The sequence below is a fragment of the Colius striatus genome, chromosome 4 (genome assembly GCF_028858725.1).
Source record: "Colius striatus isolate bColStr4 chromosome 4, bColStr4.1.hap1, whole genome shotgun sequence".
NCBI classification, from domain to species: Eukaryota; Metazoa; Chordata; class Aves; order Coliiformes; family Coliidae; genus Colius; species Colius striatus.
Window position 1 is genome coordinate 52,232,822 of NC_084762.1, and position 24,976 is coordinate 52,257,797.

Genomic DNA, 24,976 nt, shown 5'->3' on the forward strand with positions numbered 1-24,976 from the left:
GGCTATAGCTGGCAATTAAAACTAAAGCAGCAGTGACTGGTTTTAAGCAGTGAGGCATGAGGTGGTGACACGAGACACCCCTATGGCTCCACATCCAGTAAGTAGTTATGAAGACTGTGAAATATCACGGAATAATGAAACTCCACTAATAGAGCAGAACTTTGTGGTTACTAAGGACTGTCAAACACACATCAGCCATTCAGTTTGTGTCACCAGGCAGTGGTAGCCTGTTGCTGCTACATGACATAGTTAAAAAAGGCAGTTGAAAAAGGAACTGGTGCTTGGGCTCATGTGGGCAAGCCTGAAAAGAAACCACACAGTGAAGATTTGTTTGTTATACTTTGCCATACAGTCTATAAAAGCCTCTACTTCACTCAGGTATGATTGTGCAATAAGTGGTTGTCGTGGTTTAACCTCAGATGGCAACTAAGCACCATGTGGCTGCTCGCTCACACCTCTCCTCACCCCTGGTGGGAAGGGGAGGAGAATCAGAAAAAAAAGTAAAACTCGTAGGTTGAGACAAGAATAGTTTAATAACTCAAACAAAATAAAATACAATAATAGCAATGAAAAGGAAGATAACAAAAGAGAGAGAAATGCACAACTCAGTTACTCACTATTGGCTGACTGATGCTCAAGCAGGGATCTGCCCCTCCCCACCAACTCCCCCCAGTTTATACACTGGGCATGACATTCCGATGTATGGGATAGCCCTTTGGCTAGTTCAGGTCAGCTGCCCTGGTCATGCTTCCTCCCAGCTTTTTATGCATCTCCTCACTGGCAGAGCATGGGAAATTGAAAAGTCCTCCACTTAGGATAAGCATTTAGCAACAATTAAGACATCATCACATTATGAATATTATTCTCACACTAAATCCAAAGCACAGCACTGTACCATCTACTAGGAGAAAATTAATGCTATAGCAGTCAAAAAACAGGACATCAGTGTTTCAAATTGACAGCAATGTGCACATCATGAATCTCAGATTAGGACTGTGTCCACATCAAGTAAAATTAGAAAGTGTTTGTAAAATTGGCATAAAATGTTTGTAAAATGCTACTTTCTCCTTTTTTCACTTCATTCTGTCTCTATCCCTTCTTGTCAACATAGAAAAAATAACTCTGAGAAATAGCAGACAAGAAAAATACACAGTAATGCTAGACTGTGAAAAATCTACTGATCCCTTGAGCCATAGCATTCTTGCCTATAGATGATGACATTAAAAACTGGAAATAGGTGCATGTGTCCCCTCCTCTTCTCTATCTGTGAACAAGGCAAGTTGTTTTCCTGATACCTTTAGAATTACTCCCATTAGTACTGATGCATTTGGTGCTTTGGGTAGCCAGGCAGAGAGAGGTGGGCAGTATCCCCTGCCAATAGATCTAGTAGTGTCAGAGGAACAAAATGAGATTGCTAGTCTGCTGAGCTGTCATACTCAATAGCTTGTGCTGTTCCACTTGCAACTGTCTTCATAGCTCCAACTGCAGCACCGCGGCTTATGTGGAGCCAGTAGTTTTTGATGTTTGATCTTCTCTCGTTCCTTATGCATCACACATAGCAGGACACAGAGTCCTAAGCAACTAAGTGGTTCCAACAGGCACTCTCCACCTTGAGAAGGAAAAAGGCAACAGAGAAGTAGCTCCCTCCCAAACGGGTTTGCAGGCCCTGCTAAGTTACTTATGGGGCTCATCTCAGTGTAGGATGACAAGAGGAGGTTCAGTGTCCTCTTATCCATCTTCTGCTCAATGGTTCTACCACTGTACCCAGGACTAGGTGCTTGCAAGCTCCATTCCCACCTTCCCTACGTCTAAATGCCACTGGCACAGAGAGCAGAAAATGAGCAATGTAGCTGGGTTTGGAGGAGGGAAAGGGGAATTTTTGACACATTTACATTGGATTAGCAAACTCAGTGCAAAATCTGGCTTTTTCTTGGTGCATGGAAGAGTCTACTGGAAAGCAGAAGGTTAAAGAAAAGACTTCATAAATGTTTGCTAGTATAGGAGGAAATCAAACACATCTAAGATGATAGTCATAGAAATCACAGAGTTATAGAATGGTATGGGTTGGAAGGGACCTTTAGAGACCATTTAGTCCAACCCCCCTGCAGAAGCAGGTTCACCTAGATCAGGTCACATAGGAACATGTCCAGGTGGGTCTTGAAGACGTCCAGAGAAGGAGACTCCACAACACCCCTGGGCAGCCTGTGCCACTGCTCTGTCACTCTCACAGTGAAATAGCTTTTTCTTATGTTTAAGTGGAACTTTTTGTGTTCCAGCTTCATCTCATTACCCCTTGTCCTGTTACTATCTACTATAGAAAAGAGGGATGTCCCAACCTCCTGACACCTGCCCTTTAGATATTTATAAATGTTAATAAGATCTCCCCTCAATCTCCTCTTCTCCAGACTAAACAGCCCCAATTCCTGCAGCCTTTCCTCATATGAAAGATGTTCCAGTCCCCTGATCATCTTGGTGGCCCTGATCTGGACTCTCTCCAGCAGTTCTCTGTCCCTCTTGAGCTGAGGAGCCCAGAACTGGACACAGGACTCCAGATGAGGCCTCACCAGGGCAGAGCAGAGAGGGATGAGAACCTCCCTCAACCTGCTGGCCACACTCTTCTTGATGCATCCCAGGATGCCTTCCTGACCACGAGGGCACATTGTTGGCTCATATTTAGTTTATTATCAATCAGGACTCCCAGGTCTCTCTCTGTAGAGCTGCTCTTCAGCAGTTCGACCCCCAGCCTGTACTGGTGCATGGGTTTGTTCCTTCCCAGATGCAGGATTCTGCACTTGTCTTTGTTGAACCTCATGAGGTTCCTCTCTGCCCAATTCTCAAGCTGGTCGAGATCCCACTGAATGACAGCACAGCCTTCTGGGGAATCAGCCAGTCCTCCCAGTTTGGTGTCAGCAGCCAACTTGCTGAGGGTACACTCTGTCCCCTTATCCAGGTCGTTGATGAAGATGTTGAACAAGACTGGCTCCAGAACCAATCCCTGTGGAACTCCACTGGCCACAGGCCTCCAACTCGATTCTGTGCCATTGATGACCACCCTCTGGGCTCTGTCATTCAGCCAGCTCTCAATCCACCTCACTGTCCACTCATCCAAGCCACACTGCTTGAGCTTTCTGATGAAGATGTAATGGGAGACAGTGTCAAAAGCCTTGCTGAAGTCAAAGTAGATGACATCTAGCCAGCCAGTTGTGCACTCATAGGCTATTAGGTTGATCAAACAGGATTTCCCCTTGGAGAATCCATGTTGACTCCCCCGATAACCATCTTTTCCTTCATATGTTTAGTGACAACATTGAGGATGAGTTGTTTCATCACCTTTCTAGGACAATAATAAGACAGAACATCCTAAAATACCAGACTACAAGGACATGAATTTGCTCTGTCCCTGTTCACTAGGGAGCAAACTCCTCATTTGCACTGATGAGTTGGGGGTGAACTGCAACCTCAGGAGTGACAGCACTGCCTGAACAAGTCAAAAAGAAACAAAAAAATCTTCCTCTCACTGCTGACTGTATATCACTGATAAGAATAAACAGATCAATTATCTTCCAAAACTGTAGACTGGAAGAGAGGTAAAGGGTAAAGAAAGAAGATAATTGTACTTGTTCCTAAATTGCAAAACATATATGAAAACTAAATTCCCACACACCTTAAGAGAACAATGTCCTTAAATTCCCACACAGCATAAATGTATCTTGGTACACCACCATGCCTAAACTGAACTATTGCCATGTTATAAGGTGATCAGTTTGTGCATTTCCCTAAAACTGCTCAGTCACAGTTTTCCAGGTCCCTGCACTCCTAAGTGGTAGAGTCCTTCAGTCTTTCATGGAAAGGAAAGAAGTTCTACTCCAACTTGTCCCCACTTCCCATTTTCTATAACATTGAATTACAAAATAAAGCAGGGGATACTTGAAACACTTATTTCAAGTTTTTGGTTTTGTTTTTTTTTAATATTGTTAAGATTTGGTGAGTAGTAGCAATATTTTCCAGGAAATCATGCTAGTTAATATTTAGTCTTTTTCAGTGTGAAAAGATAAGCATTCTCCTCCTGTTCATCAAACAGTAGCCCAGGCCAAAAGGGCACCCCTTCCTACCAGGTTTTTTAAGAAAAAGGATTACTCATGTCACAGGAGGGTTGTGTATTTGACAGCCATTGTCTGATCCAAAACTGAGATAGATCCTGGGACCTTCAGGACTTCCAATGCTGAGCACCAAGTGCTTGACCATGAGTTAGCTAGGACAGTAACAGATGAATTATCTTTTAATCACAGTACAGAAGGTTATGTATATGAATCAGAATGGGAAGAGAATTTCTATTTACTATTTGTTAGAGATAACGCAAAAAAGACTTTGTTCTTCTGCCAAAACTACTCAGAAACATCTGTTGGCACCACCATAGATGGTGCTGTTGTTCAAACACTAGCCATGGAGTTTTAACCAGAGTATTCAGGTATCATGCCTCTGTTCAGGTATCATTCAGATATCATGCCTCTAGTTCCCCACAGTCTTGGAGGCAGGATCACAACTTAAGTAACCAAGAACCGAGTAAATGTAATTCTTACAAAATCTGCCACATCTACAGATGGGTAAAATTCAGAAGAAAGTTTTTTACTTTAATTCAGTGGAGAGTTCAGATCTTAAAGCAAGAGATCCATTTCTCCTGCCTCTCCTGGTGAACCACTGCAGTAGATATAGAAAATTAAAAAAACCTGAACACTTCTGCCTTATGGAATATCACTGATTTTTCACTGACTTACCATCTTCAGAATTTTCTTACAAGTATCATACAGAGGTATCATATCTCATTATTCTGAAAAATATGAAGCGCAGCATGTTCCCTGGTACAGATGCCATAGACTTTTCTAGCGTACAGTTCATATGACCTTTTAAAATTGCTGTTCTTATACAATACTCTTAAATATTTGTCCAGGGCATCTATACTCAAGCAGTCTTTATGTTGCAGCACTAATTTTTCCACAGGAGAAAGGAATTTGCAAAGGCATCATTTCAAGTCTTGCATCACAGCAGTTTTTTAAATTCTTTTTCAACCCAACCTGTGCATATAACATGAACATGGATATATCCCACTAAAGGGTTTTGGGTAAGGAATGAAGAACAGAATTCTGTAAGATGTATTTTACCGCGAAAAAAAGGCAGGTCTATTAGGAAATCTGGCTTTTACCAGTTGTCCAGTTTCAGAAGTATGGCTTTGATTTATGGATAAAAATTGCTCATTTATTATTTTATCTATACTGCTTTGGGCAATTTTGACAGTTAAAATTTAGTTTTATTGACCAGTGCAGCCAGTTTAGCCACAAGGGGACTAATGCACACACAGCCTGCTGCACTCAAGAAGCTATGATTTGATTCCATGACCAAGTCAGACTGGGAATCGCAACCAACATAACAATAAGTTCCAAATATCGAAGCTCGAGGCAAAATACTTACTCTAAAACATAATCAACCCTTAAAAGAAGGTGGGAAAGAATTTTGTGATAGGAGTCTCCGTGCACTGTTTATTGTAGCTGATATATTCCACCCATGCTTCTGTCAGCAATGGACACAGAGCAACCAGAGAGGAAACATTTCTTTAATGATTGTGGACAACAGATAAAGCTGGAAGAAGGAAATGAAAATGCAAAAGAGAAACAAAGGTGTACACTAGTGCTGTGGCTTACCAGGGATTGGACTCTGAGCAAACTGTCTCAAACATTGCCTTTTTTCCCCCTAAACCAGATTTCACTCATATGAACATAAATATGCATGTATTCATGTTGCAGCATGAAAGAATTACAAGTTTACTTAAAAAACTTACTGGAATGATTTTAAGCCAATGTTAATTTAGGCCTATCCTATTATAAAATTAGCATCTTCTGCAATCTCAATTTATTGCTCCATTGTGAAGCCCCTTGTGATACATAAACAAATCTCTGAAGAGAAACAAATCAATAAAGTGTCTAATTTGATTAACCATGTTTTTAAATTCATCAAGACAACTGTACAAAAAATTAAACCACTTACTTGTCAGTATTTTCCATGTCTTCTTTTCATCATCATAATACTGAACCAAATTGCTGGGTAGCCGGTCAGGTCCGGGAGGCAATCCTCCAACCAATAACAGCATTTTCTTATTGGAACGAATTCTTCACCCAAAACAAGAGGAAAGATGAACAACCACATTACTGAGGAGTATTTTTAGTGGCAACAAAATCATAACCATCAAAAGAATGTTCACTGCTTGCAGTTTTCTATTTCATTTTTTGTGTTTCTTTCCCCGATCATGTCTCAACAATTTTTTGAACCAAGCAGAAAAATGATCAGAAAAGCTGCATATCTCTCTACTCATGGAATAATAAGCTTCCTTTATGCAATTTGTTAGAGGTTCATTCTAGAACGACCTTTTTCTTATATTATCCCTTTAAATCATCACTCTTTACAGCTGAATACACATGAAATGCTCTGGAGTTGTACTAAGGTTAAGCATTAAAGTTGCATGTCAAAAATCGTATTAGTCAAAATCATTATTATAAGCCATTCTACACTCAAAGAACCTTGAAAAAATTAAGGTTATGCAGAGAGTTTGTGAGCCAACTCTTTAATCACACACTGAACTTCAGATATATAGTTTAGTACAATTAGCAGCACTGGGCTAATGGTTATGGGTTAAATGCTACTTACAAGCACTTTTGTTTGTTTAATTTAGTCCAGACTCTTGCTTTCACTCTCTCCCCCAGGCTCCCCCCCTTCTCTTTGCTCTCCCCCTGTGCACCACTGGCTATAGCAACACCAATTGGTAAAAATGAGACTGTGATGTTGTTGTGAGCCTCCCCAGAGTGGAGCCCTGCCAATGCTTGCCACTGATCCAGCGGCATGAACCTGCTCAACTGTGCAAAGTCACTCTAATTCCCTCCCTCTGTTTTTCTACCTTCTCCCCCAGGGGGCAACCACTGAAAGGAGTGACTACCCACCCATCAAGAGCTGGCAATTCGCTGCTATTAACCGTGACCGTGATTCCCAATCTGCCTGGCAGTTCTTAAGAACAGGACTGCAATGTCTCATATGCAGTAAAAGCGGTTATCTGCACCCTGGTCTCCAACGCTCCACCTGATGAATGTACGATTTTGTTGCAACATTAAGGGATTTAGCACAATTGTAAGTGAAAAGGGGAGGGGAGGCCCAGACCCCCAGATGAGCCCTGATGCTTTAATAGTCTCAGCATATAATTGAACTTTCATCAGCTATACTAAGCTTGGGTGTGGCAATGCTGAAATAAAGGTCTCAAAATGTTCCTGTTAAGTGAGAAGGTGACGCAGCCCAGAAAACAGGCACCAATGCCAACAAATGTGCAGGGGGACCTTGCATTTGATTGCAAGCACCTTCCCCAACATAATTTTCCAAGCACGACAACATAACTGTCGCAGTCCACGTGTCAGTCTGCAGCAAACACTCCTGGCCAAGAAAGGAACAGAGTGCTGTGAACCAAAGTCCACCATCCCATCTGTGGGCACCGGGGTCAAACCGCAACCCAGGAGCTCCCACCTCAGCAGCGCACTCTGGCAGTGGGTGCTTTACTACTGAGGCACACCAGTGGCATAACTCCAACTGCTACCCAGAATGAGCATTGGTGACCTACCCATTTACATTTCTATCAGGATTGCATCCTCTCTTGCAGAAGACTGGGTAAGAAGAACCAGGTTGTGCTGTGGACATGCACTACCCACAAAGAACCTCCTTTGGGAAGAAAGCACACAGCTGAAGCCTCGATCCACACAATGCTTAGGAATAAAACCTTTCAAATGGCTATCCAAAACACAACTGCAGACTGCAGACACATCTATCACAAGGATGGTTGGAGAAATTATGTGGCAGGTGGCCTTGCTCATTTTTAAATGGATTAAGGGCTCAGGGAAGGCTCTGAATTGACAGTGGAGGAAATGAAAGCCTCACTGCAGGGGCAGGGGCTACATCATGGGGACAGTGGCACTATCCCATGTTGTCCTACTCTGCTGCTCTGCTCCCGACTCAGAGAGCCCCTGCGGTCCTTTCGTCCTTCTGACAAGCCAGCCTTTGACCTCTGCACTGAACCTGCCACATACTCTCAAATGATGACTGCTATCTACCCACCAGACTGTATCTGGGTAAGGTATCAGGAACCATCTCATGACCACTGTCAGCACAGACTCCACTCAGGGAGATAAAATTTTAGGGAAAGCTTTCATAAGAGTTGCCAGCATCTTGAAACATTCAACCTCCCCGGTAAAGTTTTTAATGAGAGAATATTTTATAAAAACTATGCAACATGGGAGTATGATAAACTATTTTTGGTATGAGTTAGGGATGACTGCACATGTAACAAGTGGCAGAGCAAACCAGAGTCATAAGTCAGTTATGCATGGCCATCCCTAATGATAGAGAATAAATTGTTTATTCCAACCCTCTTGTGTTGTATGTTATATCACAATCAACTCCCTGTGTATTGTAAAATTCAGAATGCCCTTGCAAGGTTTACTTGATAAAGGAGTTTATTTTGATTTTCATCTTTCATCTGTAAAACTCCCTTCTAACTCCAAAGCACTGTGAAAAACCAATGAATGGCCAAGGCTCAATAGCTAAGGTGAAGAATGAAATGTCAGATATAACTCTGAGTTTCCAGACTTTGGCAGCTGCAACTATCCTTAACATTACTTTTTCAGCTAAACAATCTGAGAAGCTACTATTTCTTTAGAAGGAACAGCACTGCTATGTGAGAATGTTCAAAAAATACTTGGTATTTTTACATGTTTAAAATGGGAAGTAGGCTAAAGAGAAGTCCTTAATAAAAATTTAATAGGTAATTAATAACCAGCACAGTCTTTGCCAAAAGCATGGAGACTCTCACATGGCAAAGAAGAGATGAGTCCTTTGACTCAAAGTAAAAGAATATTTTTGTTTTGTTAATATTCATGTTTCATGTTGCACAGAGCAGTACTGTTAAAATCTTAAAATGCATTCTAAAATCTGAAAGATATGGAAATGATCACTGCTTCTATATAGAAGACTTTTCCAAATACTAATAAAAATTCAGTGAAACATTTTGATGAAGGTGGGATTTAAAAGTATGTATAATACCTTACCAAGATAGAGTTTCTCCCTTTCTTGCATTACTACATGTTTACCATTTGGATAACTCAGTATTATCATGCAAAACACTCTAATCTGAAACTCTCTCTTTTCATAGTCCTTATTTCACAATATACATGTGTATTTCACTATATATTTTTTTTTATATATCTATTTCACAATATACAATGTAATATACAATTCTGCTACATACTGTGTTTCTCGCTGTCCCTAGCAAGGCTAGCAGCAGTAGCACATGCTGGTCAGGGAAGGCTAAAATAACATTAACCTCGATGGCAGAGTGATGTCGTGGCAAAAAACTGACATAAACTTATCTATATCTCACCCTTGAAAGCATTTCTTTTACCTAGAATCCAAAACTCTATTTCTCACCGATGAACATATATGTGTTGTTATTATTCCACGCACACTGTGCAGTTTCTGTTCTGCAAAGGTTTTAAAACACTTAATTCACCTTAATTAAGTTCCTGAGTACCCCATGTGGTGTGAAATTTATTTTGCCTACTTACAAGACTGGAAAACAAAGTATATTTTAAAGTCAACATTTTCAATTTCCTTCAGGCACACAAATCTGGGTCTTGAGAACTCATGTAAGTAGCTTCATTTTCAGAGCTGTTGAATACCTATCAACATACCTAAATCCTACTCATTTCAAAGGTAGCAGCAGATGTGCTTCAACTCTAAAACTCGGGTCACTAGTCCACAGCCTAAACTAACCAAGAATACACAGGGCAAAATGCTGAATTCAAGAGAGTTTATCAGTTCATAAGGAATCAGTAGAAAAAACAGCAACAGACCTCAATACTCCTGACAACCACACCCACTCAACACTCTTTTGCAACCTTCATAGCTTCAGGTTACTGGAAAATGTATGAATAAGAAATAGTCTTCTCATACATTGTTCTTCTTTATTATAGCATAGCCATCCATCTTGAACTGATGGGTTTTCCTTATCTGGGCGGTTAGTAGAAGTTTGTTCTATCAAGGCTGGCAAGAAAACAAGCTCCAACAACAAGTTTGCTCCAGCACCTTCCAGTTTTCAAACAATACAATAAGGCTCCACTCTGCTTTAGTAGATGCAAAGAAACTGAAAGAACATAACAATGAAGCAGCAATACGGTGGTTCTTAATGCACTTGGTGTAGTGTTACACATCAGAAAGAAAACTGCATCTTTAAGGCACAGGAGTGATTGCAGTAATCAATGGGGAAAAAAAAAAAAAAGCCTATCCAACTATTTTTAACTCTTAACTCAGGGCTATAATAAAATCAAAACCCTACATCATTAATTCTCTTTTAATATAGGCTATTACCATGGCATTTAAGTATGGAGCAAGCCTAGTGGCTCTCCAAACCAGGGACCTGACAGACATAGGATGCTTCACTTCAGCTTGAGTGCTGATCTTAAATGCATCAGAGCAAAACTGAACTTCACGTATTTGCTCACCAAACTAAGGTGAGACACACAACCAGTGCGGATAGCTAGAGTAGGTGAATGGGTGGTGAATTTTACGTATATCCACAAATCTCTTTACATCAGGATTGGAGAAACTGGAGGTGGATACGTTGTGACACCGTCAAAACAACAAGTTGTAAGAATCTCAGAAAAAGTAGCTATATTAACCTGCAGAAGAAACAAAATGTCACTGAGAGGTTTATATACCAACCTCAAAGTTAACAGTCAGAGAGGTAACTACACTATCCTAATCAGCATTTCAGTTGCAGACCTTTTGTTTGTTAACAGTTAAGGCTTAATTTAATCTTCAGAAACCTGAGCAATCCTTAGCAACTTTTTTCTTCTTAAAAGGTATCTGGAGGAGTGTTGTGTCCAACAAAAATGTAACTGAGAATCTAATTGCAGTCTGCAAATCTGAACTGATGCTGCAGGCATCCATTTACCCGTGACTGAAGAAAATGTTTTGCCATCACGGAACATGTGATGAGATCCTTGACAATTACCTTCCCCACTCCTGGACAGGCATTTCAGTGCAACAAAAGTGTCATATGAAAACTGCTTATTTCAATAGATTTTGGCTTCTGCACATGACTGCAAAGATAGCTATGATTAGCAACACAGGTTTAATAGAGAGAAAATATCGTTATCCAGGAGTTTAAATATGGACTTGATGAAAGCCATAAGATAGAATGCAAAATTTACTTTGGACAGAGAAATTTTGTGATGTTTTGTTATCACACAAAATGAATCAATGAACATCACAACCTATAGCTGAGCAGACATCCAGAATCTCTTCCTAATCCCATGTAGCACTGCCAGGGGAAGGATCTGATCTCTAACAGTTGCCAGACCAAGTCCTGCAGATAAGATTGCTGATGGGCCTCTGATCCACCAGGAAATTTTTGGCCTTATGGGGAAAATAAAAGATATAAGATATAAAAGAATATCTCAATTTTGTCAAAACCTAAAGCATCCTGAAATCTCTTTCACATTACAACCAAGAAATTGCTTAGTTCTTACGTTCAAAATATGTTCAAAAATATGCTGAACATATGAATGTTGTTTAATGAATGGATTTTTCTTACTCTTCTAAGGAATACCTATTGCCCAAGGCACATGTGAATGTCAAAAAGCTTTCTACTAATACTGTACCTGAAAAACAGTCCTATCATTTACTTTAGTGCCATAGATTTTGGGTTCCATGTTTTCACTCTCAACATGGGCATGCTTAGCGGAAGGTCTCAAGGACAAATTCTCATTGCAGCAGAGCTCACTGTAACATTCACTGAAGAGGTTTGGTGCTGCCCAATAGGCACCTGTTCTGCTCATTTAATACAGCTTTCTGAACACCAAGAGATTGAAGTTTAGGAACATAAACAGTAAGTTGGGAATGATTTACTGCAGCCACTGATCATTGTTTTTGTCCTCTGAATCTACTAGACTCCTAAAAAATTTTGTTCAATGTATTTTTAAAAAGAAATGCCTAAAAAATTGAGAGTCACTATTTGCTCCAACAATGATCTTTCCTTTCTGTTTATCTAAAAAGCAAAAGTCTAAGGGTTGAATATTTTGCCTGACAGGCCACACTTAACTGCTGCAATGTTATCTGACAAGGTAAAAGTTTCCCTCTTTTCTACAGTTGCCAGTCAATTTTTCATCCCCTATAAAATAACTTAGAATCTGCCTGGAGCTCTGAATACTTTATTTTTCTTTATGAATCTAATCCCACTGCTGTTACTAGTTTAGAATGGTCTCCAAGTAAATCTTGAAGAGTTAGGCTATTTTTTTTAGCTAGAAGATTTCCAAAGTGAATGACTCTCTCTTTCCAGATAAAAGTCTCAGAACAAACAGGTAGCTAAGGACTGGGAAACTATTCTGAAGACTGGCATCTACTATCAGTATTCCTTTGGGAGGAGCACACAGGAATGTCCTTTTCATCTTTGTTTTGCTGGATCACCAGCTTATTTTTCACATAGACAGGAGATTGGTACTGTTCCCCAGAAAGATGCTCAGTAGCTTTTCCATACAGAGTCTTGCCAAAGCTGTTGCATTCGTACACAACACTGTTGTTTCTTACAGAGAGATGGACTTTAATACGTTGCCTGTGTGAGATTATAAATAGCACTTCTATATAGACAATATCTACACAAATAGATCATTTGAACATAAGTCTTTAAATTCAGAGATCTGAATGCAAAAGACATCCTCCTAGCCACGCAGTGGGTATCTGAAGCATTGTAAGGGATTTGAATCAAAGGAATTTTATTAGCACAGCTTATATTGGTAAATGAGTCACAAAGCCCCCTGTGTCGTGAATATTATCGGCAAAATTATGCAAACAATTGATTTTCCATACTGTTGGAAGTTCTGAAAAACCTTAAAGAAACTTCCTTCATCCTGAATACTTTTAAAAAATAAAACTAAAGAAGATGTTAAAGCTAGATGCTATTGTATTTCCCTTCCCTACCTCCTTTTTTTTTTTTCAGACAGAGGTGGTAAAATGGAAATATTAATAAAATGCTTTGGGGTGGTCAAATCCTCATTTTTCCTCCAGGAATTTTTTTTTATTATTATTATTTTTTTTTTTTTTTAGATTTTCATACAGTGAAAAGTCAAGAAGGTCCCTTTTTCTTTTTTTTGATCAGATATCCAGAACAAGGTGGGTCTTTGCATCAGAGGCTGTGTTCTCTCCAGCTGAGGCTCCTTTTCCTTAAGAAGTCATTGGGAAAAAACACCACTTGCCACTGTTTCACCCGAGCTGTGACCAGTTACCTCTTCCACTGCCTTTGTTTTTTGTTTGTTTTCCTGAAAAGGAGTGGCAGTCAGGGAAGGTAGGAAGAAGAAGCTGGGGCATCATCTTCTATTTACTTCCAGCTTCATTGCAAACTGTCTGCTTCCATTGAACTTGGCAGCTAATAATATTTGCTTCAAAGTTTATTATCTGCTTCCTAAGAACACAGCAAGAAGTGTTGACTATTAAGTACTAGGCATGAAAGTCTTCAGAGAAAATTTTAGGGAGGCAGTAAATATGAAAAAAGATGCTTGAAAGTTTCTACTAATGGATTTGCACTTTCCATACTCTTTAATGTTTTAAGATGATCCTTTGGTAAACCTGTAATAGCACAAGGGATCTGTTTCAACAAAATCAGCAACAGAAATGTTTATAGAGCAGTGGAATCCAGCTAAAACCTTCATGCAGGATTCCTATTAACCTCCTTGCTCAGTCTTCTCAGGCTATACTTTGCAAGAGATAACAACAAACTTTGCTCTGATTTAGAAAACTGCTCTGATTTTTAAAACAGAGGAGTTGTTTGAAAAGATAAAATGGTGTTTTTTACAGATTATGAGGATTTTTTCCGTAACATGAGTTTAACAGGACAAAAGCTTTTTTCCTGGCAAACTATTTTCTGTTGATTTTGTGTTCTACGTTTGCTCTTCTCACCCCCCTTGCCCCTAAGGCGCGCTGTACTTCAAGTACAAATCCAAACAATTACATTGTCGCAGCTCAGTTCCATTTACTGCTCAGCAGTTACAGACTCAGAACCTCCGTTTTCTTCTGCTATTTGACCGCTCTGAAGCTTTGTGACAATGGAACCTTCTCTGGAAACTGTAACTTGATAGGGCAGGATGCAATACACCTCTCTCACACAGGCACTAGAATATAGGCTAGCCAAAATCATTAAGAGGGCTTTAAACTGAAGAACTTGGGGGATGGTGGGAATAACGACTAAGAACAAGCCACCCCAGGTAACAAGGAAACAGGGCAGGGTGGGAAATGCAATGATTTCCCCTCAGCTGCACACCAAGATGAGATGCAGAGGGTTGACCACACAGGGAGTATCAAATCAGGGAGGATCCTCTAGCATCCATTCAGGGAAACCTGTGTGTTTGAGTAAGCCCCTGCGTTGCCTGTATACCAACACACACAGCCGGGGGAATAAGCAGGAGGAACTGGAGATGTGGGTGTGGATGCAGGGCTACGACCTCATTGCAGTCACAGAGACATGGTGGGACAGCTCACACGTCTGGAGCACAACCATTGAGGGGCTATGGATTGTTTAGGAAAGACAGGTCTATGAGGCAAGGAGGTGGAGTTGCTCTCTATGTGAGGGAACAATTAGAGTGCATTGAGCTCTGCCTGGGTGGCGATGAGGGGCAGGTTGAATGCTTGTGGGTGAAAATTAAGAGGCAGGATAGTGTAGGTGATGCCATTGTGAGAGTTTTGCTACAGGCCACCTCATGAGGAAGAGGAAGTGGATAAGGCTTTCTACGAACAGCTGAGAGCTGCCTCACAATCACAATCCCTGGTACTCATGGGGGACTTCAACCATCCTGATATTTGCTGGCAAAGCGACACAGCCAAGTGCACACAGTCCAGGAGATTCCTATGGAATGTTGACGACAACTTCCTGTCACAGGTGATGGAGGAACCAATGAGGAGAAGTGTGCTGCTGAACTTAGTGCTAGTGTCTAGTGGAGTCCCTCAGGGGTCAGTGCTGGGACCAGTGCTTTTCAATATATTCATTAATGACCTTGATGTGGGAACAGAGGGCATTGTCAGCAAGTTTGCTGATGATACTAAACTGGGGGAAGTGGCTGACACCCCAGAAGGCTGTGCTGCCATTCAGCGAGACCTGGACAGGCTGGAGGTTTGGGCAGTGAGAAACGTAATGAAATTCAAACAAGGGCAAGTGTAGAGTCTTGCATCTGGGAAAGAATAACCCCATGTACCAGTACAGGCTGGGGAATGAACTGTTAGAGAGTAGTATAGGGGAAAGGGACTTGGGGGTGCTGGTGGGCAGCAGGATGAGCATAAGCCAGCAATGTGCCCTCATGGTCAGAAACGGCAATGGCATCCTGGGGTGTATTAGAAGGGGTGTGGGTATTATGTGGAGAGAGCTTCTCCTCCCCTATCTACTCTGCGCTTGTTAGACTACATCTGGAATATTGTGTCCAGTTCTGGGCCCCTCAGTTCAAGAAGGACAGGGAGTTGCTGGAGAGAGTTCAGTGCAGGGACATAGATGATGGAGTGGAGCATCTCCCTTATAATGAAAGGCTGAGGGAGCTGAGGCTCTTCAGCTTGGAGGAGACTGAGGGGTGACCTCATTAATGTTTACAAATATGTAAAGGGCGGGTGTCAGAAGGATGCAGCCAGGCTGTTCTCAGTGACGTCCAATGATATGACAAGAGGTTCCAAAGAAATACAAGGAAGAATTTCTTCACTGTGAGGGTGAGGGAACACTGGTACAGGCTGCCCAGATGGGTTGTGGAGTGTCCTTCTCTGGAGACATTCAAAACCCATCTGGATGAGTTCCTATGTGACCTACTCTAGGTGGTCCTGCTCTGGCAGGGAGATTGGACTAGATGATCTTTTGAGATCCCTTCCAACCCTTGAGATTCCCCGATTCTGTGACAAATAAGGAGAGTCTGATTAGGGATGTGGAGTTGGAGGCAGCCATGGCTGCAGTGACTATGAGACGATAGAGTTCAAGATCCCATGTGGAAGAAGCAGGACACCAAGGACAATTTTGACCCTGTATTTCAAGTGAACTGCCTTTGCCCTCTTCAAAGACCTGCTTGGAGGGACCTCATGGGATAATATCCTAGATGGTACAAGTGCTCAAGAGAGCTAGTCAATCTTCAAGTGCCACTTCCTCTAACCCCAGGATCAGTGTGTCCCCACATGTAGGAAAGCAGGAAAACGAGGCAGAAGGCCTCCATGGATGAGCAAGGATCTGCTGGGACAACTCAGGGAGAAAGTAGACATCTACAAGAGGTGGAAACAGGGCCTGACTTCTTCAGAGAGTTGAGGAACATTGCCAGAGAATGCAGGGGTACAACCAGGAAAGCTAAAGCCCTTTTGGAATTAAACTTGGCCAGGAAAGCTAAGGAAAACAAGAAGGGGTTTTTCAGGTACCTAAGCAACAAAATGAAGATGAGGGGGAATGTGGGCCTGCTGCTGAACACAGAGGGTGCCCTGGTGACAGAGTGTGCAGAGAAGGCTGAACTACTGAATGTCTTCTTTGCTTCAGTCTTTACAGCCAAAGCCGGCCTTCGGGAAGCCCAGTCCAGCAAGGATAACAGGATGGTCTGGACAACAGAGGACTTGCGCTGGGTGGATAAGGAAGAGGTTAAAGACTTGTTGGCCAAGCTTAAGGCTCATAAGTCAACGGCTCCTGATGAGATGCATCCAAGAGTGTTGAGGGAACTGGCTGATGTGGTTGCTAAGCTGCTCTCCATCATTTCTGAGCAATCACGGAGGACAGGTGAGGTGCCTGAGGACTGGAGAAAGGCCAATGTCATGCCAGTCTTCACAAAGGGCAGGAAGGATGACCCAGGAAACTACAGACAGGTCAGCCTCACCTCTATCCCTGGAAAGGTGATGGAACAACTCATCCTGAATGTTATCACTAAACATATGAAGGAAAAGATGGTTATCAGGGGGAGTCAACATGAATTCTCCAAGGGGAAATCCTGTTTGACCAACCTGATAGCCTTCTATGAGTGCATAACCGGCTGGCTAGATGAGGCGAGAGCAGTGGATGTCATCTACCTTGACTTCAGCAAGGCTTTTGACACTGTCTCCCATCACATCCTCATCAGAAAGTTCAGGCAATGTGGCTTGGATGAGTGGACAGTGAGATAGATGGAGAGCTGGCTGAATGACAGAGCCCAGAGGGTGGTGATCAATGGCACAGAGTCGAGTTGGAGGCCTGTGGCCAGTGGAGTTCCACAGTGATGGGTTCTGGGGCCAGTCTTGTTCAACATCTTCATCAATCACCTGGATGAGGGGACAGAGTGTACCCTCAGCAAGTTGGCTGCTGACACCAAACTGGGAGGACTGGCTGGTTCCCCAGAAGGCCGTGCTGCCATTCAGTGGGATCTTGACCAACTTGAGAGTTGGGCAGAGAGGAACCTCATGAGGTTCAACGAGGACAAGTGCAGAGTCCTGCACCTGGGAAGGAACAACTCCATGCATCAGTACAGGCTGGGGATTGACCTGCTGGAGAGCAGCTCTGCAGAGAGACCTGGGAGTCCTGATAATAAACTAACCATGAGCCAGCAATGTGCCCTCATATCCAAGAAGGCCAATGACATCCTGGGGTGTATCAAGAAGAGTGTGGTTAGCAGGTCAAAGGAGGGAGATCAGGGGACTGGAACATCTTTCATATGAGGAAAGGCTGTGGGAACTGGGGCTGATGAGTCTAGAGAAGAGGACACTGAGAGGGAATTTCATTAATATTTACAAATATCTAAATGGTGGGTGTCAGGAGGTTGGGGCATCCCTTTTTTCTATTATATCTAGTGACAAAGTCAAGTGGTGATGGGATGAAGCTGGAACACAAAAAGTTCCATTTAAACATAAGGAAAAACTATTTTACTATAAGTGTGATGGAGCCCTGGCACAGGCTGCCCAGGGAGGGTGTGGACCTTCTCTGGAGGTCTTCAAGACCCACCTGTATGCATTTGTGTTTGACCTTATCTATGTGGACCTGCTTTAGCAGGGGGGGTTGGACTATATGATCTCTAAAAGTCCCCTCCAACTCCTACCATTCTGTGATTCTATGATTTTATAAGGAAAAAAACTATAGTGATCTCAGGCCACAATGTATCTTCAAAGACCTTTTCCTTTCTGTCTCCTCCCTCTACATGAATGGGATGCACTTTAGGCACAGAAAATCCTCAGCCAGCACGTACAGGCAGCCAAGACAGGTATGTGTGATGCTAACTGTGATTCTACAGTACTTCACTTGGAAAAGGTATACCCTAAGTATAAATCATACCAGCAGGACTTCGAGTTGCAAATTCCTTATCTAGGAGTCTCTGCACCATCTGTGACCTATGTTCTCCTTGGCAGGACAGTCCTGGATTGTGATGACAAAATATGGGAAAGAACAGCACAGGACCTCATGGAAGACACCTCCATTCCTTTACAGACCAGCAGGAGTTCTAAATGAGCTGTACAGACTGCTGTAGGTGGTGGACAGGTGCATTCTTGCTAAAGTATAGCATTTGAGGAAGAAGTTTCCATTTTCCCAGGCACTTTGCCTTCAGTTTGAGTGGCTTAGTAAGACTAGATTTTTTTTAACTTGATTTTCCCTCTAGAACAAGGCAGCTTTAAATCCAGTGAAAGATTTCCACTCTTGGAAAAAAGAATCTGGAGATGCAGATGCCTGAAGCTGCTTCAAGTGCTAAAAGGGGCAGGGTGACAAAAAGCCAAGGAACAGTACATCCCAACCAGATGCACCAGCCTCTGCAAAGCCAAGCTGAGAGGTCTGGACCAGATAGCAGTGGTGTGGGTGAGGTAGCCCTGGTGGCAGGGGCACTGAGAGGCCAGGGGCCATGGTAGCAGAAGATTCAAGAGAATGGACAGGTGGAGATGAAACTGAAATCTAGGAAAGTGTCCCATCTGACAGAGTGGCCTGTGAATGAGGAAGAATCCATGGGGCAGATAGAAAAAATGAGTAGTTCAAACTTTCAAAAAGGCAAGGGATTTTGAGAAACTTAAGTTCTGGAGCAAGAGAGGACAGGAGATGGGGAAGGAGTTGGAGATATTGGGACTATGTGTCACCTAGGGACATTAATCAGGGAGGGCTGTCAGTTCAGAAAGGAGACTATCCCACCAAGTACCTCTGACCAGGATACTGGCTGTCAGTCGAAGAGAGGTTCCTGTACATGGTACTTGACACTCCTGTTTCACCTGCAGCTGCTGGAAAGACAGTTGCCCATAAAAAATGCCATTAAATACTCTCCATAAATGATGTTTCTCCTAACAAGTACTACAACTGCATCAGGAAACTGGTTAGGCTACCACAGCTCTCAAGGGATTTACTAGACAGGACACATATGTCTTTAAGAAGGCTCCCAAGGACTGTTCTGACCCATAGCAGTCCTTTTAAGACAATGGTACTGCCTCTGACCATAACCTGGGCTCCAGGCCTTCCTCCCTCTTGGACACTGGATATCGCTCGACTTAGATTTCAGACTAGCCTGTCTCCAAAGGCAAATGAATGCACATAAAGCAAGTAGGAAAGACTAACTAGGATTAAACTGACTATAGGTCTGTGGTTCACTTCCCCACAGTCTCTAATGTGTCAGTCTCCTTTGTGCAGCTCAGCTGAGAGAGTTCTGGCACAGGTACAATTTCCTAATATTAATTCAAGTATGTAAGGCCTGATCCAAACCAAATAAAAGAAACCAGAGCCTCACATTCACTTCATCCACACTGTAATGTAAATATTAATAATTCACATAGATTTTAAAATATGGTTTTTAGCTGGATCTTAATTTGGGGTCTGCAATATTTCTCACTTGCAATTAACTATGAGTAGGAATATTAGAAATATTGGTGTCAGGATCACAGAGGGACAGGCAGGTGGCTGTTACTAGAACACATTGCAACGTATTTCGGTGAAAAAACAATTTTTATCTACAACCACCAAACATGCCCTATTAAGATCCTACAAAAATCTCAGTAGAAAAAGAAGTCCAATTGAACTACAGTCTCTGAGATTTGTAGACAAAGAAGTGTATTCAAGAAGGAAATTATTTAATTGCCATGGGATGTAACCAGCATCTTCAAATTTTTAATCTCCTGTGTTGAAAGTAAATCAGACTGGGTATATATGTCTTCCACATAAATGTTAGTGTCTCACACTGTTCAGCACTTCACATTTTCCTTCTTTATCATGAGTTACCACCTTCTTACTGAGTGAAAACTGGTCATATCACCTTCATTGCCTGCCACTGTTTAATTTGCTGTCGCTTTCACTAATATACCAAGCACCAAACAGTGTGGATGACACCCTCACCCTGATGAAACTTAAAAAAACAAAACCAAAACACAAAGCCCTCTACAACTGGCTTCAGCAGGACCAGAATTTGCACTTCTAATCTCTCCAAGGTCTAGTAGTCCAGGTAACAAAAGTATAGAAAAACAGCTGGGTCTGTACATACTGGAACTTTGCTGAACCCAGCAAACAGTACAGTCAGGCTTAGTCCTCTTATCTTTCTATTTTCCCCTTTTCTTTTCTGCTCTTTAATTCCATATTTCCTTCCTATGACTTTTCCTATCTCAAGTCAGTGAGTTGATCCTTGTCCATTTTTCCTCCCTCATATCTGAAATAGCTTTTCCAAAACCTGAAATACTTGGCTGTTATTGACAACAGATGCTCTTTCTGCCAAGAATTAGAGTTTCTTCACTTTTGTTTCATTTCCTCTTTTTTTTTTTTTTTAATCTGCAGGAGTCTTCTTTACTTTGCTTGTCTCCTTTCCTGCCCAGTATCCTATTCTTTCACTTTTCTCCCCCTAAAACTGTTCTCTCCTCCCCTTTTCCCTCATTTGTACTTCCTTGCTTCTGCTACTTTTGTCCTGTTTCTCCCCTAGGTTATCTTCATTCTTCTCTTTCAGTGCATCCTCCCCCCTCTCCCGGCTTTACTTTCTTCAAGCCCCTCTCTCTGCCTTCAGGTACCTGATGGAGGTGTACAGACATCTAAACTGCTACTCTGCCTGCAAATCCTGGAAGGAGCTGACCAGCTCAAACACCCATTGATGCCAAGAGGAGCTGCGTATGTCCTGCAGCTGACAAACAACTTCCTGGCTGTAAAGGGCTGCCTCTTCCCAGTCAGCCTACCTTTCCTCATCTGTCTGGAACAGAAGTCATTGTAAACAGTTCCAGGCAGGAAAATGGCAATGTCCTATAGAAAAGGCAGCAATATTTACGTAAAACTTTAAAAAATAAGCGTCATAGTTTTTTTTTCTGTAATGTTCCATTCTCTGTCTACAGCTATATTGTGTATTAGCACAAGCAAAATTAAAGTTAAAAGCTAGATGCTTCACAGCAGTGATGTGTTTCTAACCATTTTCGTTGTTGCAAGTAAGTATGAAAGCAATAATAATTCTCAGTAGCTCGCACATCTCTAAAAGCAATATGATTATGCTCTAACCTAGAACTTTTTTAATAACTGAAAACACATACTATGTATTATATAAACTATATTACATTACACAACAAAGCATAGAAACATTTTAAACAACTCAATACTCCAATGAAGTCCAAAGAGTCAAACAAATAATGGGAAGATGAACATTCCTCTATCCAAACGCAGTTTCTTCCCAGAATGACACAAAACGTGATACAGCAAAAAGTTATCTGTGTTTCCTGGGGATAGACAAACATCATTTAAGCTTCAAGGGCTCAGGGTCACCATAATGGCCCCAACCTGCTCCATGCCGAAATCAACTGGGATTCTTCTTACTGTTGTCAAAACTGACTGGGCCTCAACAACCTTTAATAGTAGTTTATATGCTGAGTCCCTATCGTAAATGAGCATTATAGAGGCCAGAAAGCTCCAATATTAGTCTGGAAAAGGAAGATCAAAGTCAACTAACTCTGCTTAGAGTAAAGGACATGATCAAATGCCAGATGAGAGCCAAAACACCCACTCCCTGTGGTCAAGTCCTAAACCTCAGAGTGCATGGCAAGGTTCACAAGTCAGAGATGTCATTCCTTAACTTTTTAAATGATGATCATTTAGTTGCTGTACTTTGTAAAATAATTTTTTAAAAAGGAAGAGGATGTTCAAGTGTTACTTTCTCTCCAGAAATTAAAAAAAAACCCCTTCGCTCTCCTCTTGGGTAAACAGCGTTTTTCACTGCAGCACAGAAGACAACCCAAGCACCTACTACCCCCAGCACCATTTGCATGGAATGATCTGCATTTGTCGCACTAACTTCATAAATAACTCTGCTCACAGTGCACAGACTAGCTCTTGTGACCAAAACTGCTTTCCTCCAGCCCTAACAGTGAAAAACTTGTGTTTATCAGAAAAGTAAGCACCTGTGATTTAGCACATAAAGAACAAGCTTAAAGAAACAACTAGTGCTATCTTTGCAGTTACATCACAGAGAACCACCCTATTTCAAGCTTCCCATTACACTTGCTCCGTTTAAAAAATACAAGGAGCCCCAGCTCCAAAGTGATAATGCGTGTATGGATATGTACATATGTACTTGTACACACTTTTTAAAGCAGAGAGTTACCCAAAAAAACCCCAGTGCTCTTCTTAAAAATGCAGAAAAGTTATTGGCAAGTTCTGAGTACGATTCTTCTAATTTCTTCATCCTGCAGTAAGCAGGTGGCTATGGCACTGTTCTGCTCGTATTTCTCATCAACCCATACTGTACCACAGAGTACAGGAACAGTTTATCTCTTTCTAAAGACACATGAACCTTTTGTGAATGACCTTTCACTGAACTTTAAATTCCAAGTTACCAAGGTCACCACTGTTCTCAGAAAAGGTAATCCAAGTTTTTAAGTCCTTGTCTGTGTAATAATTTTTGCACACATACTTAACTTTTAGTTACTGTTAAGTTTTCTTGCTGCAAATTAGTAATTTAAGAAACTCCTTGCAGATTTTTTTCCTTAAATAACAAAATTACTGAATGAATGCCAGTCTACTGAAATAGCAGCTCTAGAGAAATGTTTGGTAACAAGTCTGGAAATCTCCACAGTCTTAGATATGTTTCTTTTGTTTCTTCATGTTCTAGAAGGCATTTGTGCACTTAGGCAGCTTGATGAAATCTTAATTAAGATTCAAAGATGGGCCTTTGTGATCTTTTTGAATTCCCAGGAATATCATCCAAGACTCAAATCAAAAATACTCCGATTGTATGCTGCATCACAGAGCATTTAAACACCTCCAAGACGTTAATATTTTTATTAAGTTCTAAGTCTTGATTATAAATAAAAGAAATCCAAATGGTTTTGCTCTGATTTCACCACCATGAAAGAATCCTACCAAGAACGGCTGGTTACTGCGCTGTCTTTAAACAAACGGTAAAGTTGTGAAGGTCGCAGTACGTTTTCACCCACTACAGCTAAGGGCCTCTGAAATACCACGGCCTGCACAGACGCGCGGACCTATTACAAATTAAAAACATGGCACTTGAAGTATCTGGAGTCCCCCATAACTCATTAAGTAAGCACAACTTGGAATCTAATCTAGGTCTACTTGAAGTGCGACTCTTTTGTGTATGTTCCCGCTTGCAGGGAAAGCCAGTTCCCAGCACCAGGAGTATCAGATTCTTGCAGCATCCATGACACTTGTAAGCATTCAGTGGTCAGAACACCACTACATATCCTTCAAATGACATGGACCAGTGAAGCTGGAAGGTATCTTCACTGAACCAAGCCGGCTGGTATCTCAGCAATCCACCAGGACACGAGCCCCGGTGTGCCCCCGGCGGCATGCAGAATCTTGACTGAGAAGGAGGTGGTGGGTTTCGTATTTTTGGAAGTCAACAGTTTTGAATACTGAAATGCGAACGGTATGCACCAGCTCCAACGGCGGTGTCTCAAAAATACTTTACACTGCAAAATGCCGGTATTCAGGTTTTTTTACTGTAGGATTTTGGAGCAAGAATCGGTTAGACAGCAAGGTGATAAGCACGACAAAGCACTAACAAAGCGAGCTAGTCAGAGATAATAAAAGAAGGCACAGTATTTCCAAAGTTAAATCATCGGGGTACCAACTCCTCTGCATTAATGCTAACAGGGCATGTTACCTAAAATATTTAATAATGTACTTTTTCCTTGCTACCGTTAAGTCATTAATAATATACACTTATTAGTTCAAAAGCTGTAATGCAAAGTGTGCTTTGATTTCTGTTCTTTCATGCCACTGTACTTGGAAGACAGAATTATCTTTCCATTTTTGAATGAAATGAAGTATAAATGTATTTTAAAGGGAGAAAAATAAATATTCCCTTCATTTTGGGTATATTTACTGCTCATTAAACTACATGCTGTGCTTCCAGTTACTAACACCAACCTCATATTGTCAATCTTTGACATCATGATTCATTACCTTATTAAATAACTGACATGTCATAGATGTAAGGACTATGAAGTCACAAGTTTCCACGCACAGTACTGACGCTGCCCAAACATCAGCCACACCAGGCTGCATGAATATTGCGTGCATGAATATTGCAGTTATTTATAAAAACCAGTAATTAGGTTTAGGACTGCAGCTTTAAACACCCCGAAGATGTGGCTCCTTGTTAAGGAATGACACTATAGGGGAAAAAAATAAATAAATATGGCCTATAATAATTACAACAGGTTCCCGAGGCACGGGCTCCCACACACGCGGCGAAGCGCCACGGACCGGACACGACGGCTGAGGGAGCCGCAACCGCCGCCGGCGCGCCGGGAGGCCGCGGAGAGGGGCGAGCAGCCCAGGGCCCCACGCCGCGGGACGCACCCGCGGCTTCTCGCCCGGCCGGCCGCCTCCGAGACCTCCCGACCTCAGCCGCGGCCTCCGCCCCCGCCGCCGCTCCGGCACCCCACGGCCAGTGCCGAGGCCGCTCCAGCCCCGGCC

General features: G+C 42.0%; 1 protein-coding gene across 1 annotated transcript in view; it reads right to left on the bottom strand.

Annotated features, from left to right (window-relative positions):
• The window catches only part of KLHL14 (kelch like family member 14), a 66,157-nt gene that overhangs the window by 39,857 nt on the left and 1,324 nt on the right, over positions 1–24,976 (bottom strand). Inside the window, exon 2 of the mRNA XM_061995644.1 lies at positions 6,040–6,161. Within this exon, the coding sequence (XP_061851628.1) occupies positions 6,040–6,161 (122 nt within the window). The remainder of the gene's footprint in view (positions 1–6,039; positions 6,162–24,976) is intronic.